The sequence below is a fragment of the Lissotriton helveticus genome, chromosome 12, assembly GCF_964261635.1.
Source record: "Lissotriton helveticus chromosome 12, aLisHel1.1, whole genome shotgun sequence".
NCBI classification, from domain to species: Eukaryota; Metazoa; Chordata; class Amphibia; order Caudata; family Salamandridae; genus Lissotriton; species Lissotriton helveticus.
In genome coordinates, this window is record NC_136073.1 from 553,379,563 (window position 1) to 553,394,557 (window position 14,995).

General features: G+C 45.2%; 1 protein-coding gene across 1 annotated transcript in view; it reads right to left on the bottom strand.

Annotated features, from left to right (window-relative positions):
• Positions 1 to 5,406: 5,406 nt before the first annotated feature.
• Positions 5,407 to 14,995, bottom strand: part of CPNE2 (copine 2) — a 917,381-nt gene continuing 907,792 nt past the window's right edge. Inside the window, exon 16 of the mRNA XM_078671428.1 lies at positions 5,407 to 6,058. Within this exon, the coding sequence (XP_078527554.1) occupies positions 5,951 to 6,058 (108 nt within the window). The 3' untranslated portion in view covers positions 5,407 to 5,950. The remainder of the gene's footprint in view (positions 6,059 to 14,995) is intronic.

A 14,995-nucleotide genomic window follows, 5' to 3' on the forward strand; every position in this document is an offset into this window, starting at 1 on the left:
TTATTAATATTCTTATGCTCGAGTTGCGTACGTTGGACCAGCCCACTCCACTTGCGCAGCAAGGGGGGGGACAACACAGCTACATGACCGAGATGTTACCCACTGTCTGAGGTAATATGGTTGTGTCCACTGTGCAGTACACTACACGTATTAATACAATATCTTCACATGGAGAAGTTTGTGCTTTGCACAGGGAGGACTGTGCAGCAAATCACTGGTACACTTGGAATTGTTTGAATTATTGTTGATGGGCGACTTGCCTGCTTCACACATAGTTGGTTGCCACATGTTCGAACATTCAGCTATTGTGCGGTTGAGTGGATATGGTATTTTGGGAAGTTCCATTGTCTTGTTTTGCGCTGCCTCGGTGGTAGTAGCGGGGGAGTTGTCCGGGGGGATGTTCTGGTAGTGGTGGCGCTAGGTGTTGTGGCCTTGTTGGGTGTGGGAGCTGCATGATTAGTACCTCTATCACGTGTTGGTCTTTAGATGTGGGTGTGAGTTGGGTATAATTCACGCAGTAGATAGTTGAAGTCCTTATATCATTTGAATGTTTATGTTAATTTGTTACTGGTAAGTGTGGCTGTCATCTGTTTTAGGTAGCATTGCAGATTTGACTGGTTGTTGAAAATATGGGGAAGTGGTGTTTTCATTTTTTTGTATGTGAAAGTATAGTTGTATATCATTAGTGTTAGTTGTGGCTCTGGTTTGTGGCAATTTTGTTGGCGGAAGATATCGATGGAAGAGTGTTGAGATTTGCAGTTTTTACCACGTTGAGAATGGGATGATAATTAAAAGACAGAAAAAAAAGATATGCTTAATGAACATTATAATTAGAAATTAGCATTTAAAAAACCTTTGAAATTCACTGAAAAAAACATAGGTTTTACAGACGTTATAGTTAGGAATTAGCATTTAAAAAACCTTAGAAATTCACTGAAAGAAACATAGGGTTTAGGGACATTATAGTTAGTTGAACATTTGACTCATATAAAACCAGTGAAATTCGCCTGTTATAGGTAGTTGAGCTAACTTTAACTTGCGCGCCCACAAAGCACTGATGATGACTTCACATATTACAGCACTCATGACATGGTCAGTGACATCACTGATGACATCACTGATGACACCTCAAAGGACATCACTGATGACATATCATTCACGTGAAAATCTGATGCATATACTGATGCCGTAATATAAACTTTGATACAAGCACTCTAAAATACAGACTACTATTTTTGAAATCATACACACAACAATGCCAGATACTACATACCACCCACTATTTCCTAGGTCTATACACACATCCAGTCACTTATACATGCGGTTACTCATCAATACAGTACAGTAATATGCACTCATACACCTATACATACAGTAACACTCCAGCACTCATCCATAGAGTTACTCACACACCTAGTCAGTGATGCAAAGAATCAATCACATACCAATTTACTCATGTATACAGTTATACACACCAACTCCGTTATTTATACACACACCACATCACTTATGTATGCAGATACTAACACATACTTACTGTCTTATACAATCACTGATACAAGCAGGCACTCATTTATACGCACACTCTTCAAATAACTTACTCTCACGTATAGTCATTTATATATTCCAACACTCACATATAGTGCCTTAAAACATATGTAGTTACTCACACATATACCACTGAGACATTCATTCACTCACCAACACACACATACACGCACTAACTCACCCATACAACCCTTCCCAGATGCACTTTTGAATCTATACAACCAGTGAATCACCCACTAAGACATGTATGCACAGAGTCACCCCCCCACGCACCCACCCACACAGACACTCAGGCACCCATACAGATACTCAGACAACAAAATCAATAACCTATATAGACACTCATGTAGCTACTCACCAACCCATGCAGCCGCTTACACACCGAGAGACTAATAGAGACTTTCACACAGTTTAGTCACTAACCCATGCATTCAGTAATGCATGTTCAATCACTCACTTATACAGTCAGTCACGCGCCTACTAAATATTCCATTCAGGCACTTGTAATCCACTCATTCTTCAATACACCTTGGCATAGATATATATGAAAAATATTTAAACTTTACAGAAATGCACATTTACTGGATGATGTCATCAGTGATGTCATGGGAGAGGTCATCAGTGATGTCACTGACCATGTCATGAGTGATGTAATATCTGATGTCATCACCAGTGCTTTGCGGGCGCGTGCGAGAGTTATAGCTCAACTAACTATAACAGGTGACTTTCTCTGGTTTTATATGAGTCAAATGTTCAACTAACTATAATGTCCTTGAAACCTTTGTTTGTTTTAGTGAATTTCTAAGGTTTTTTAAATGCTAATTCCTAACTATAACGTCTGTAAAAACCTTGGTTTTTTCAGTGAATTTGGCAATAAATCTACAGAATTGCAACAATCCTGAGAGTGCGATTACTTTCTGTGGAAGAAATTTAATTAATGTGTCCAGTGGGCTTCGCTGGCAATTTGCACCACCTGACTACGGGTTGTAGGGGCAGTAAGGAGAAAAACGAAGAATACAGTTATTTGATTATATATATATATATATATATATATATATATATATATATATATATATATGCAATAATAACACACTTGGAAATGCAACTGTTAAAGGCATGGATAATATTATGAAATGGAACACAAACAGTAATAGTATGGAATGAATCACAAGCAGATAATACTGGAGGTCCTGCATGAAATCAGAAAGAAATATACACTAATTACATCAGATGATTACCATGGATGTGGACACAGACTCTCACACATCACAAAGTCAATACTCAAAGAAAACACCTCAGATGATCATAGCCATTGGAAACTGAAGGTACACAAAGACATTCACACATCACAATGACAGCTATAGCCACTGGAAAGTAAATGTGCACACAGACAGTCATGCATCACAATGGCAGCAATCAAAAATAAAGCACATCACCTGGTGCAAACTTCATCCTGGCCAAATCCAGACTGGGGGAGTCACAGCCGGGGTCAGGAGACTCTGCAAACAGATTCCTGCACTCAAGACGCGTCCGCCATTCATGCTCAAACATACCCGGTTTCCAAGTAAACAAACCTCAGCTTTATAATCTCAAAACACACTAGAAGGTTCTGATAGGCCTTCCCTCTGTGCCAAAGAAACTTACTGGAATTGGCCACTTTCCATGCAAGCAATCCAAAGGCAAAGGAGTTCTCACGTTCCTTCTGCATTCACATGTGTTCCAGCCTTTATCTTAACAAACCTTACAAAAGTCTCTGGTAGTATATTTAACAAAAATCTCCAAAAACAAAGCAACCTTGAACATGAATAACCCAAACAACTTAAATAATCTGGGGCCTGTCTGTGTACGCAAAAAGCTCAAGGAAGACAGAGTCAGAATTCAAGATGACATGAGGGCATGTTAAAGTCAATAGTAAGAACTTCATAATACTTACCAATGTAAAACACAATGCACATCTGTGCACCACTGCCTACAGCACTGCACACTTCATCTCCCAATGTACAACATAATGCACATTTGAGCACCACTGCTCAAAATACTGCACTTCGAGACCAAAAAGTACATTCCACACCTCTCTCATGCTTTCAAATGCACATCCCACAAGTTCTGTACTTGACAAGCTGTTCTACTCTGTGACAGCTCCCACTTTAAAAGTACAAGAGATACATGAATCTTCAATGCAAGAAAGGCACATGCAGGGGAAAATAATATCGTACATACAGGCTAGTGTAAAACAAAACACCAAAAGTCAATTAAAATCATGGTAGTCAAAGGTCATCACGTGGTTCAAAACATAGGAGTGCCTCTAGCACTAAAGACACGGACCAGCAAACAGGCTTGAGGGCAACGAAACATGCATATTTTTTGCGAAGTGTGAGTTCACGTTCGAGCCACAGAAAGTGAAGCAGAGAAGGGGACAACCTTAGCAGCTGCTCTCCTGCTTATTCTAAATAAATAAAGCAATATTTATAGGCCTGTTCTAACTTGCGCTGGTAATGAAAAGGCAGAAATAATGTACTAGACTGCAGGTAGGAACTGTGTCTGCGTGCACACTGTTGCTTGCTCCTGTGGCAATATTCCATGGGAGTGAACTTTTCAGAAAAGGTGGGGCACGCAGCCACCAGTAGCCATTTGCAGGCTACCATTGTTAAATTAAAGACACACAAGCCTATCCAAAGTGCGGGAGGAGTCAGTTCCCCACACAGTACAGACAACAAATTGGTTTAAAGCAGGAGCGCTGTAGGCTCGACCTAAAAATGAGATTGCCTATATCCTGCATTGGACAAATGGAAAAATGCTCGCTCTCCCTATCAGATTTGTTAATTTTTCTAATTTACGGTCCATAAGGCATGCACAAATTGAGAACCCGTTATTACTCTCGAAAGCCCACCTGAAATAGTTTTTGTAAAACAAATATTTCAGAATCTACTGATTAGATTTACACCAACAAAAGAAAATGCACGGATCTGAGTAAATTTCGAATTTCATGATAAATTTTGTGCAAATCTGTTTAGCAGTTTTTGCAGGTTACTCCCTCTCTCAACAACTGTTCTAAGTAGCATATTACGTTACGTGTATCTGGTTTTTATGCCATGGTGTTTTTCTTGTGCAGTTGTTTAAAAAGGACTCTCATCAAGATGTAAGGAATTACTTTTTGGCGGCGAGGTAAAATCGATTTGAAGATAGTCTGTGGCTATTAGTAGAGTCTAGAGTCATTTTTTTGTGGTAAGTCATTATAAATGTAATGCGTGAGGGAGTGAACCGTGTTTGTGACATGCCAAATTCGGTGTAATAAATGACTGAATGTGCATTCATCAGTTAGTTTTGTTAAATAACATTACTTCTTGGGCCTCATTTAGTTTCACTAGAATGAGACCCACACACTTGTTTGTTCACCTATTAAAGATTTTTTAACACAGTTTATACAAATATACTCTAACTGCCAACGTGTTCAGGTCAGTTTCACACTGTTGCATCCCTCCGTAGGAGTTAGGACTGAGCACTGTGCATGGTACACATGCCCTTGTGAACGCACAAGAATGCTCCCTGGGAACGTAGACTGTTCCCCTTCTGTCCCTCCTTGGAAAAACACAGATAAGATACACACTAAGATTCATGCAAATTTCCCCATTCCTGCACCAAAGTGGAGACCTGCACACACCCCCCAAAACTGGAGTAATTCAACTTTGAGCAACCCTGGCATAACAATTTACTTTATCCACATTGCACAGGTTCTGGGTCCTCATTAATGTGATGTAATTGTCATGTAATTGGTAATAGAAGGGCAACTATGACCCAGTGATACCTACTACAGTTGAATAATTTCTCATCAGGTGGCATCGTTGATAGATAAAATACTTGCTTTCTCAAATGTTGGCATTTATTTATTAACCTGAGTATAACAAATATAATAACATGTACACTGTATAAAAATGAACATAGGGAATGAGAGGGTTTACAATTCAGCATTATCGGCTGGTCTGGTTGTTGCCACCACAAACCTTTTACTAGTCCATGGTTCCACTGTCAGTGCTGGTGTCCTGGTTCCTAGCAGAACAGATAACGCCGGTCACTCCTGTACATACAACACACATGTGCACCATGGGTCATTTTACAGAACATATATATTAATCATTTAAAATGCTTTAATACAGAAGGTTTCCATAGTAAAAATGTTTTTAGTTCCATTAAATTATATAAATTACATTCAATACTGAAAAGTGACTTTGGACAGGGGCTTGTTCTGCTTTCGCTGTTGTGGAAAAAGAAAGCCAGTAGTATGCCTCCAAAATGGACTATGTTCTGTTTAAAAAAATAAAAAATAAAACCGCATGTGAAACATGCACTTTTAGTAAACAACTTAATGAAGTTTTTGAACATGCAGGCTGAGAGGACTTGGGGACTACGCAGACTCCGAGTTGATGGGAGGCAGATTCTGGTGCTTGAAATACTGGACAACCTGTTGGGGTAGTTCTGCCAGCACGGCTTTTGACAAGGTTTCTTTCGGTGCCTGTGAAAGAGAAAAGATGGGGCAATTTCAGTCACTTTGTTTGTCATCAATAGCTGCGATAGAGATTTCAGTAAACAGTGGAGAATTTATTGGTTAGAGGCGTGAAGGGAGCAAATCTGCTAAGAGGTAAACAATTTAATCATTAGAGGCCATAATACAATTTTAACAAGAGACTTAGAGGGTTATTATTTACAATAAAGTGGAGTTACTCCAAAACTGGTAACGCCGTGCTCCAACATTTTTTTAAATACAGGGATGCGCTGTATTTACAAAACATATGGCGCATACGTGCGTTTCCCCTAGCACTTGTGCTAAAAAAGCCACCATGTTGCAAGGGTGCCTGCGCTGCAGGGGCGATTGTTTATGTGCAGGAATGGGCACCTTCCTGCACATAAACAAACTTGAAAGGCGATTTGCTGTTTCGTTGTGTGCTGCAGAATGCAGCACACATAGAGAGAGCAAAATATGAGAAGAAATTAATGATTTCTTCCCATATCGCCATCCTAAGACAAGGTTTAACCTGGCCGTCATTTTTGCAGCTGCCCCATCCTTGTAAATATGGGGCATCATAAAAAAGCAATGGGTGTTGCAGCAGAATGCCAACAGCAACACCCATTTCCCGATCCTTTAGTAAGGGGCATATTTACAAGGTGGCCTTAAGCCACATTAAGTGGCTGAAGGCCACCTTGTAAATATGGAGTAGAGAGCAACGCCACCGGAGCTTCAGAAAAAGTGATGCTCCTGTAGCGTTAGGGGCTTGTAAATATGCCCCGAAATTTGAGTCCTAAGAGAAACTGAGCAAGTGGCACCATGTCTCACTCCCAGGTAACTCAATGTCCCACCCCTTCTCTATTTAACACTGCCAGAAAAATCTGTCCTACTCGTGTTGGGAACTTCCACCACGGAATATACATCAGTGCCGCATTTGTATCACCCCATTGTGGTCTTTAACTGTGTTATGCCCTAGAACCTCTTCTAAGGAAGAAGGAAGACAGAACGAATTTGAAAGCACATATTAAAATGAAGAATATCACATACAAACAAGAGAAACCGATAAAAACAATAAGTGAGAAACTGCGTCAGGTGTTGTGCAAGAGAAAATAAATATCTGTAGAGTTAAACATCTATTGACACTTGCAGTCTTCATTTGTAGAAGTAAAAAGAAAACAAGAGATACGGAAAATAAAACAAAAATTAAGACAAATGAATAAGGGTTCAAATGGTAAGCAAAAAGGAAAAACATCGACAAGTACATGAAGATGTCTGGAAGAAATTCCAGTGGAAAACGATCAAAAAATATCCAAATAGTTTCAAGCGAACTATGCACCTCAAGTGCCACGTGCACAATATCAGAATAAAGATGGTGTAGGAGAGTAGGCTCTGCTTCTTATGGTTACCCCCACTTTTTGCTGATGTTTCACTGTTTTTCGACTTTAGTCTGGCTGTGGCCCTGCTATCCAGGACCCCAGCCTAACTGCTTCCTCTCTAAATGTATTCCATGTACTTTAGGTACACTCCAGTTTGGTTACTGGGGTACCCTTATGAGTCCCTAGTACATGGTTCATTAGGTACTAAGGGCATAGGTACCCCAGAGGCCTACCAGGGGCTGCAGCATGTTTTGTGCCACCCCTGGAAAGCCTTCCAAAATGACACCACAGGACTGCTACTGCAGCCTGGGTAAGGTGGTGCATACACCCCTTACTTAGATATAGGTCACCACTATGGCAGGATTTATCAATCCTGAAGGCAGGGTGCTGGGTTTTGTGTGAGAGGGTGCCCATGCATGAGCAGGGCCCCTCTGCTACCTTCAGAATCTATTCTCCGGGGTTGTTCTGTGATGCAGCCAGACCATATACTCAAGTGCATTATAACCTCGCGGTAAATGCTAACTTTGGAATGGCTGCAAGGAAACATGTTGTGTTTGGTGTCAAACACTTTGGGATCATACCCCCCACCCACCAGTCCTGGCGGCATGGGTATGATTCCACCCTTCTAGAGGGAGAGACATGTACACAACGGTACACCCGGTACCAGTTTAAAAGAGCCCTGACATCACAAAATGGATGCTGCAGCCACAGACACGAGTCTGGCCTCCTGCTGCTGGATGAAACTCCCTGTGTACAAATGAAGGTATTGGATCCTACCACTGACCAGCCTGGATCTCAACAAGTGATAAACAGATGAAACTCCCATCAGGGGAGGCCTGGACAATAGGTTTCCTGTCACATAGGTTTCCACCTCCCAGACAGGCTTTAGTGTATTGGGGCTGGGTGGGTGCAATCCAAGAGTGCTTTGAAGTCTGCACTGGGGGCACATGTGGTGGCCCTGTGCATAGTCCAGTTCAAACCGGTTGCAAGGGCTACCATCCCCTGCTCTGGCACGAAACTGGACAAAGGAAATGGGTGTAGCCACCCCTCTTTACTGACCCTCCCATAGGTGGGTCCCCAGAGTATGTTCAACCCCTTCCTTGGGTATAAGAAAGGAACCCCTGGCTACAGGACTTCAGATTACACATGGACGAAACTCTGCTACAGAAATCCTGTGTGGGTTGCTGTTGCCAAGGCTTGTTGGGTCCAATCCGGGCACTGGCACTGCAGCACTCAACATCCTTTGTAGGACAGCGAGAATCCAGCTCCTGGTCATCGTCGACGCCTCCTGGTCCTCGTGGCTGAAGAGTCAAGCTTCCCCTGCTCGAACCTGAAGCACCCAACATCGGTGAGCATTCGTCTATTGTACCCCTGGTCACTGGCAAGTGACCCAGCCTCTGTCCCCTCTGCTTTCAGGTTCCTCACATCTTCGATCCAAGCTTGGATCACACTGGACACTTTTCTTCTCAATGGCAACAGCACTTTGCAGCAGATCGCCATTTAAATCAACGACGATTCCCGACACTAAAGGACACCTATGCACCCGGCTTCCCTGGGTGAGGTAACTCGAGTACTCCAGTGCTCCCGTGGGTGTTGGTTCTAGAACCCCTTAAGTCTAAAGGGGTTTGCTCAAAATCCTCCCCTAAGTGTCCTTAATCTTTAAATTTCCAACCGCGACTTTCCCCATAGACGATAACGGCGATTCGCGGCTGTGTTCTCACACTGTACGTGTCCCCCGTGGGTCCCCTGTGTCACTAGCTTGGGTGGTTCCTTGGGGTCCCAGCGAGTCTACAGGCTCTAGGCCTTGTGTCTAATCAAGTTGTGGTTCTTCTATCACTTTCTTAATATATGGTTTGGTTCGCCCCTAGAGCCTAACGTATATTGTGCTAATTTACTGTGATATATTAAGTGTAACTTATGTGCTTTGACCTCTAGCCTCATAAAGAGACTAGTAGGGTGTGTTTAGGAATAAATACATACATTTTATATATATACCTGGTGTGGTTCTCCTTTCATTTAGCCATTCAAGAGATTATAGACTGGTACAACAAGTTGCTTTACATACCTTCAAGACGTAGCCTGAAGGCTGCTCTCCTTAGCTACCACTAGGATAGCTTTCAAATAAGGTTGTTTTTAACCTATCACCTCTATGGGGTTGTTTGGACTGGTGCAAGGTGCCCACTATAACTAGTGGACAGCATATACCAGGCCAACTTCTCACAGATGGCAACTGTTTCACAACAACATTGCCACCCTCCCTCCAAAAACAGTCTTGGAGAAAGAAGAAGTGAAGCAGGACATGCCTGGAGGGTATATCTAGAGGGGTCCAGGGATGTCCAATAATTTGAGCTCCTGTTAATGCTGGCAATTCTATGGAAAAACCTCAGAGCGGGGCATGTAGAATAATAAGTGAGACCTGCTACTAAGCACCCCTGGGCCTTCTGGTGGTAACAGTTAGTGCCTATGAAGATTTTCACTTTTGATCGTTTTTTTATTTTTTATTTTTTTTAGTTCTAGGAGGCCCAGCAGAGAGAAGTGCCAGATGTACCTGTCTCAGACTCCTTGGTGCTTGCTTGGCTCTGCAGAAGACACAGGCTAAATGTTTGTTGGAAAAGAAATGAGAACTGGGACAAGGTGGTGCAGATCTACAAGGTGGCTCCTCAGCTGAACAGACGCTCCTGCTTCAACTTGGTCTTCTGGAATTGAGGACTAATTAATATTTGTCCTGCCAATCAGGTAAGTATCCTACAAAAAGTTACTAGGTAAAACAGACTATCAGAAGAGTTTTTAAATTCCCCAGCAGCACACCAGTCAAATAGGAACTTGAGATCCAGTCAGTCGCCTCATCTGGTCCTAGACCGTCTCCAAACTCCTGGACTTCTCCAGAAGCAAAGTCCTCTACCCAGCAGGTAGCTGTTATCAAAAGGATTGTTTCAAATAGCTCTATAGTTCTTACAAAGTTCTCTAGCAGGTAGGGAGCAATGCTGCTAGTGATACCACCAAGAATGTTCTGCTCTTTGGCTGGTTATGAGAGGCCCAAACAAAGGTTGTCAAAGGATGCTTAGTATGCGGTAGCCCTTATTACAACACTGTTAGGTGGTTCCTGTTCTAATCGCACCAACATCCACCCAGTGTTTTTTTGTTAATAAACACTTTTCGTACGTGATATAACCACACACAATGTATATTTATTACGAAGTAAGAACGTTGTTGGTCACGATTCTGATCCCCAATTGAGACAGTTGAAATGAGATAATTCATGCATTGTAAAGTGAGTAATATCTAATCCAAAGTATTCCTAACACAGGCGACAGATTGTTTTGTATTTGTTTAGCACAGTATATCTAGGTTTTCTCTTAGAGCACGGAAATCCATTCCCTGAAGTCACTCATTCATTGATGGGCATCGTTTATGTTCCACTTCTGTGCAATATTATTTTTTGCAAGGAGAGATACTATTCCCAGTGGGATATGGTTATGTTGGACTCCATCCCATTCATTCATAACACCCACAAGAAATAATTATAGATCAGGTGCAATAGGCATTTTCAGGACCTTTGTTAGGGTAGACATAATATCGTTCCAATATTGTTAAATTATTGGACAGCTTCAAATAATATGGAATTTTACATTGTCTACATCTAAGGGATTGGCCCTGCCGTTTTTCCATAGTCTACTCTACAGGGAAGATAGAAGTGCCTGTGCAGGTATTTAAACTGGATACATTGTGCTGTTATTGTGAATAATTAAAAAACTTGTGATTACTATACCTCAAATTCCTTGCTTAAATGACTTGCAGTGATCCTACCCCCATAAATTTCCCACAGCACAGATTCCAATGAAGTCCCACAGTCAGAAACTCTCAAGCAAGGTCTTTCCAGCATTCTTTCCAGACAGGATGTAACATTCTCAATGACAGCGTTGCATACAAAGATCTATCTTCAGCACTCTGTCCACCTTTAAATGCCCAAGATGGCGGTGAGGTAGCGCTCTTTCCCGTCTCTCCTGCCTGCCGTTGGCCCAGTACTACATTTCTGACCCGTCCAACGAGAGGGCATAGCTCCAATTGACAGCCTCTGTCCGGATATCGGAGAGCTCCAGAATTTGTAGTGGGGGGCTCCGGCTGCTGTGAGAGGAACGCTGAGTACAGCCCTAGAGGACAGACTGGCCTGAAGGTGAGACCTGCGATACAGACGGGCCTCGCGGCGCGCTCAACAGAGATCAGCCGCCTGGCCCAGCTGCAACTGGGACCACGAAGATGAGACCCCTGTGCACATTGAGCAGCAAGGTGGGCTCCGGATAGCCAAGCTTAAGCCGGGCCCGTAAGTGAAGCAGCTGGCATTCTCCTGGACTTGCAGGGGTACCCTGGGGGTCCTATTACCCTTTTTGGAGCTTCAAATAGAAGGTTCCTGACACCGGTAAGCCAGAACCTAGGCTTCCCGCAAAACAGCAGGGTACCTACTCGACTCACGGAGAAGGGGCAAACTTGCCCATTGGGAGGAGGCCTTGGCTGCCCCAATCACAGAGTTGCTTGCCGGGGTGCAGCTGTACTCGCCCCTGCTGATAGCCCCGACGTGGGTCCCATTCCCACTTGGGGCCCAAGCGATCTGCTCCACTAGCGAATGCCTGGTGGCGCCGAAATCACACTTGGCAGCTGGCCTAACGACTAAGGTGCTCGACCTCGGACCTGGGGATCTGGGTTCGAGTCTCGGTAACGACGCCAAAACCTCCTGTGATTCTGGGCAAATCACTTAATATCCCCGTGCCTAAAAAAAAAAAAAATTAAAGTGTGTCCTCATGTAAAAAACGTAACTTGTGCTATGTAAAGCGCTCTGATACCTGATTCGGTTCGGGTCTATTTCGCGCTATATAAAACTCCACAAACAAAAAAAACCCCGGCAGGGTGGTTCTTCCGCCGCATGGGGTCCTCTGCCGTGTGGGGGCCCCTCCTTGTCATGAGCACACACTGGTTCTCGGGCAGGCACCGCCGGCGGGGTATACATCAGGAAGAGCCCCACCAGGACAGCTGGCTGCATCCTCTCCTGGGAATTCGATTTGGAGGAACTCAAGACCAGAGGACAGACAGAAACACAGAGTCAGGGGCTCCAAAAGACACATAACGACTACAGCCAGTGATGGCGCACCTTCAAAGAAATGCTTACCTGCCTCCTGGGATTTTTGCCCAGCGACCCGTCCCCCTCATTGGACTCCGTGCGGAACAAGGCTGAGAGCATGGCGGAGGAACCAGTGACACGCTCCTTCCTGGAATCGCTATTCAAGTCCTTGAGAGAGGACCTCCAGATGGACAAAAGACAGCTCTCGCAGGATATCAAGGAAGTCGGAAGAGATATAGACTCTCTGAGGGACCGTCACAGCTCTGGAAGACAAGGGAGATGGCCAAGAGGAGGAAGTTAAATCTTTCTAACAGATGGCATCTGGAAGACCTCGAGAACAGATCCTGCCACAATAATGTCTGCATACGAGCTATAGCTCCCAAGGTGGAGGGAGAGGACATTTTTGACTACGTCAGGGACCTCTTCTGCCTGCCAGAATGACATCACAGACTTCGGGAGGAAGATCAAAAGCAGTCAACTGTCGCCGCTCAATCTCCACGCATGGAGATGGAGGCTGGACAGGTTCGGGTGGAGAACCGACCCCTGCTACTGCGACAGAAGATCCTCCCGAAGAGGCAGTCGGATCGCGGGATCGATCACCATGTTGAGTGGCTCGGGATACCAGTATCTTCGTGCCCAATCCGGAGCCACAAGAATGACTTGGGCCCAGTCGTGCCAAATCTTCTTCAGCACTCTGGGTAGAAGTCGTATAGGCGGAAAGGCGTTCCACAGACCTCAACTCCACTCACGACAAAAAGCGTTGCTGAGCGAGTGCCGCCTTGGAAATTCCAACACGCAGAACTGATGACATTGTACATTCTCTTCAGTGGTGAATAGATCTAACCAAGGCTCTCCCCACTGCTGAAAGAGACCTTGCGCCAAGTCCAAGTTCAGACGCCATTTATGATCCATCAAGCACCGACGGCGGAGTTCGTCCGCCCTGGCGTTCAGAGAACCTGCCAGGTGTTGAACCACCAAGGTAATGCCTTGATGTTCCAGCCATGTCCAGAGGCACAGAGCCTCCCGACATCGGGTCCAGGACCCCACCCCTCCCTGTTTGTTGCAATACCACATGGCGGTGGTGTTGTCCGTGAACACCTGCACCACACTTCCCCGGACAGAGGGAAGGAATGCCTTCAGTGCAAGTCGGATCGCACAAAGTTCCAAAAGGTTGATATGGAGCCGGGACTCCTCCGGAGACCCGAGGCCTCTGATCTCTGCCTCTCCCAAGTTGCCTCTCCATCCCAGGAGGGACGCATCCATCACCACTGTGTGCTCTGGTTGGGGAAGGGAGAGGGATCTGCCATTGACCCAATCGCGATTCGTGAGCCGCCACTGCAATTGTTGTGCAGTGTCCTCCAAGATCTGGACAAGATCGGACAGGTTGCCCTGATGCTGCGCCCTTTGGAACTTCAGGTCCCACTGCAGAGCCCGCATATGCCATCTGGCATGTTGCACTAGCAGGATGCAGGAGACCATCAGGCCCAGGAGCCGGAGGGTCACCCTGACTGAAACCTAGGATAGAGGCTGAAAGATTGGAATCATAGCCTGAATATCCCAGACTCGCTGCTCGGGAAGATAAACCCGAAACCGCATCGAATCCAGAACTGCTCCGATGAAGGGGAGCTTCTGAGAGGGGCTCAGGTGCAACTTCGGTACATTGATGGAGAACCCCAGCAGATGCAGGAGGTCGGCTGCAGTCTGAAGGTGGCTGATGACTACTTGGGGCGAGCCCGCCTTCAACAACCAGTCATCGAGGTAGGGGAAGACTGACACCCCTGACCTGGGCAGGTGAGCTGCGACCACCACCATCACTTACGTGAACACCCGAGGGGCACTGGTAAGGCCAAAGGGGAGCACGGCAAACTGAAAATGCTCCTGGCCTACTGTGAACCGCAGGTAACGCCGGTGAGCCGGCAGGACGGGGATGTGAAAATATGCGTCCTGCAAGTCCAACGCAACCATCCAGTCTCCAGGGTTGATGGCAGCCAAGACCTGAGCCAGAGTCAACGTCTTGAAGTTCCCCTTACGGAGGAAGCGATTGATGATCTTGAGGTCCAAAATGGGGCGCAGGCCCCCTTTGTCCTTCTTGGGGACCAGAAAGTAGTGGGAATAACAACCACCCCCTACTTCTGGCCCAGGAACACGCTTGATGGCCCCCTTGGCCAGGCGGGCCATGACTTCCTGCTGGAGAAGCACAAAGTGATCCCCCGATATGCGGTGGAACTGAGGTGGCATGGCTGGGGGGGTAGACTCGAAGGGGAGGGAGTAACCCCTTCAGACAATTTGCAACACCCACCTGTCCAAAGTGACAGAACGCCAGTGGGGGAGGTAATGTTGAATCCTGCCGCCCACCGGCATGGGGGTACCCCGAAAGCTCGGACTAAGAAGGCTTGGAGGTGGATGCTGCGGGAGCGGAGGAGGACTGACCCGTACGCTGGCCCCCTGTGCTGCCAC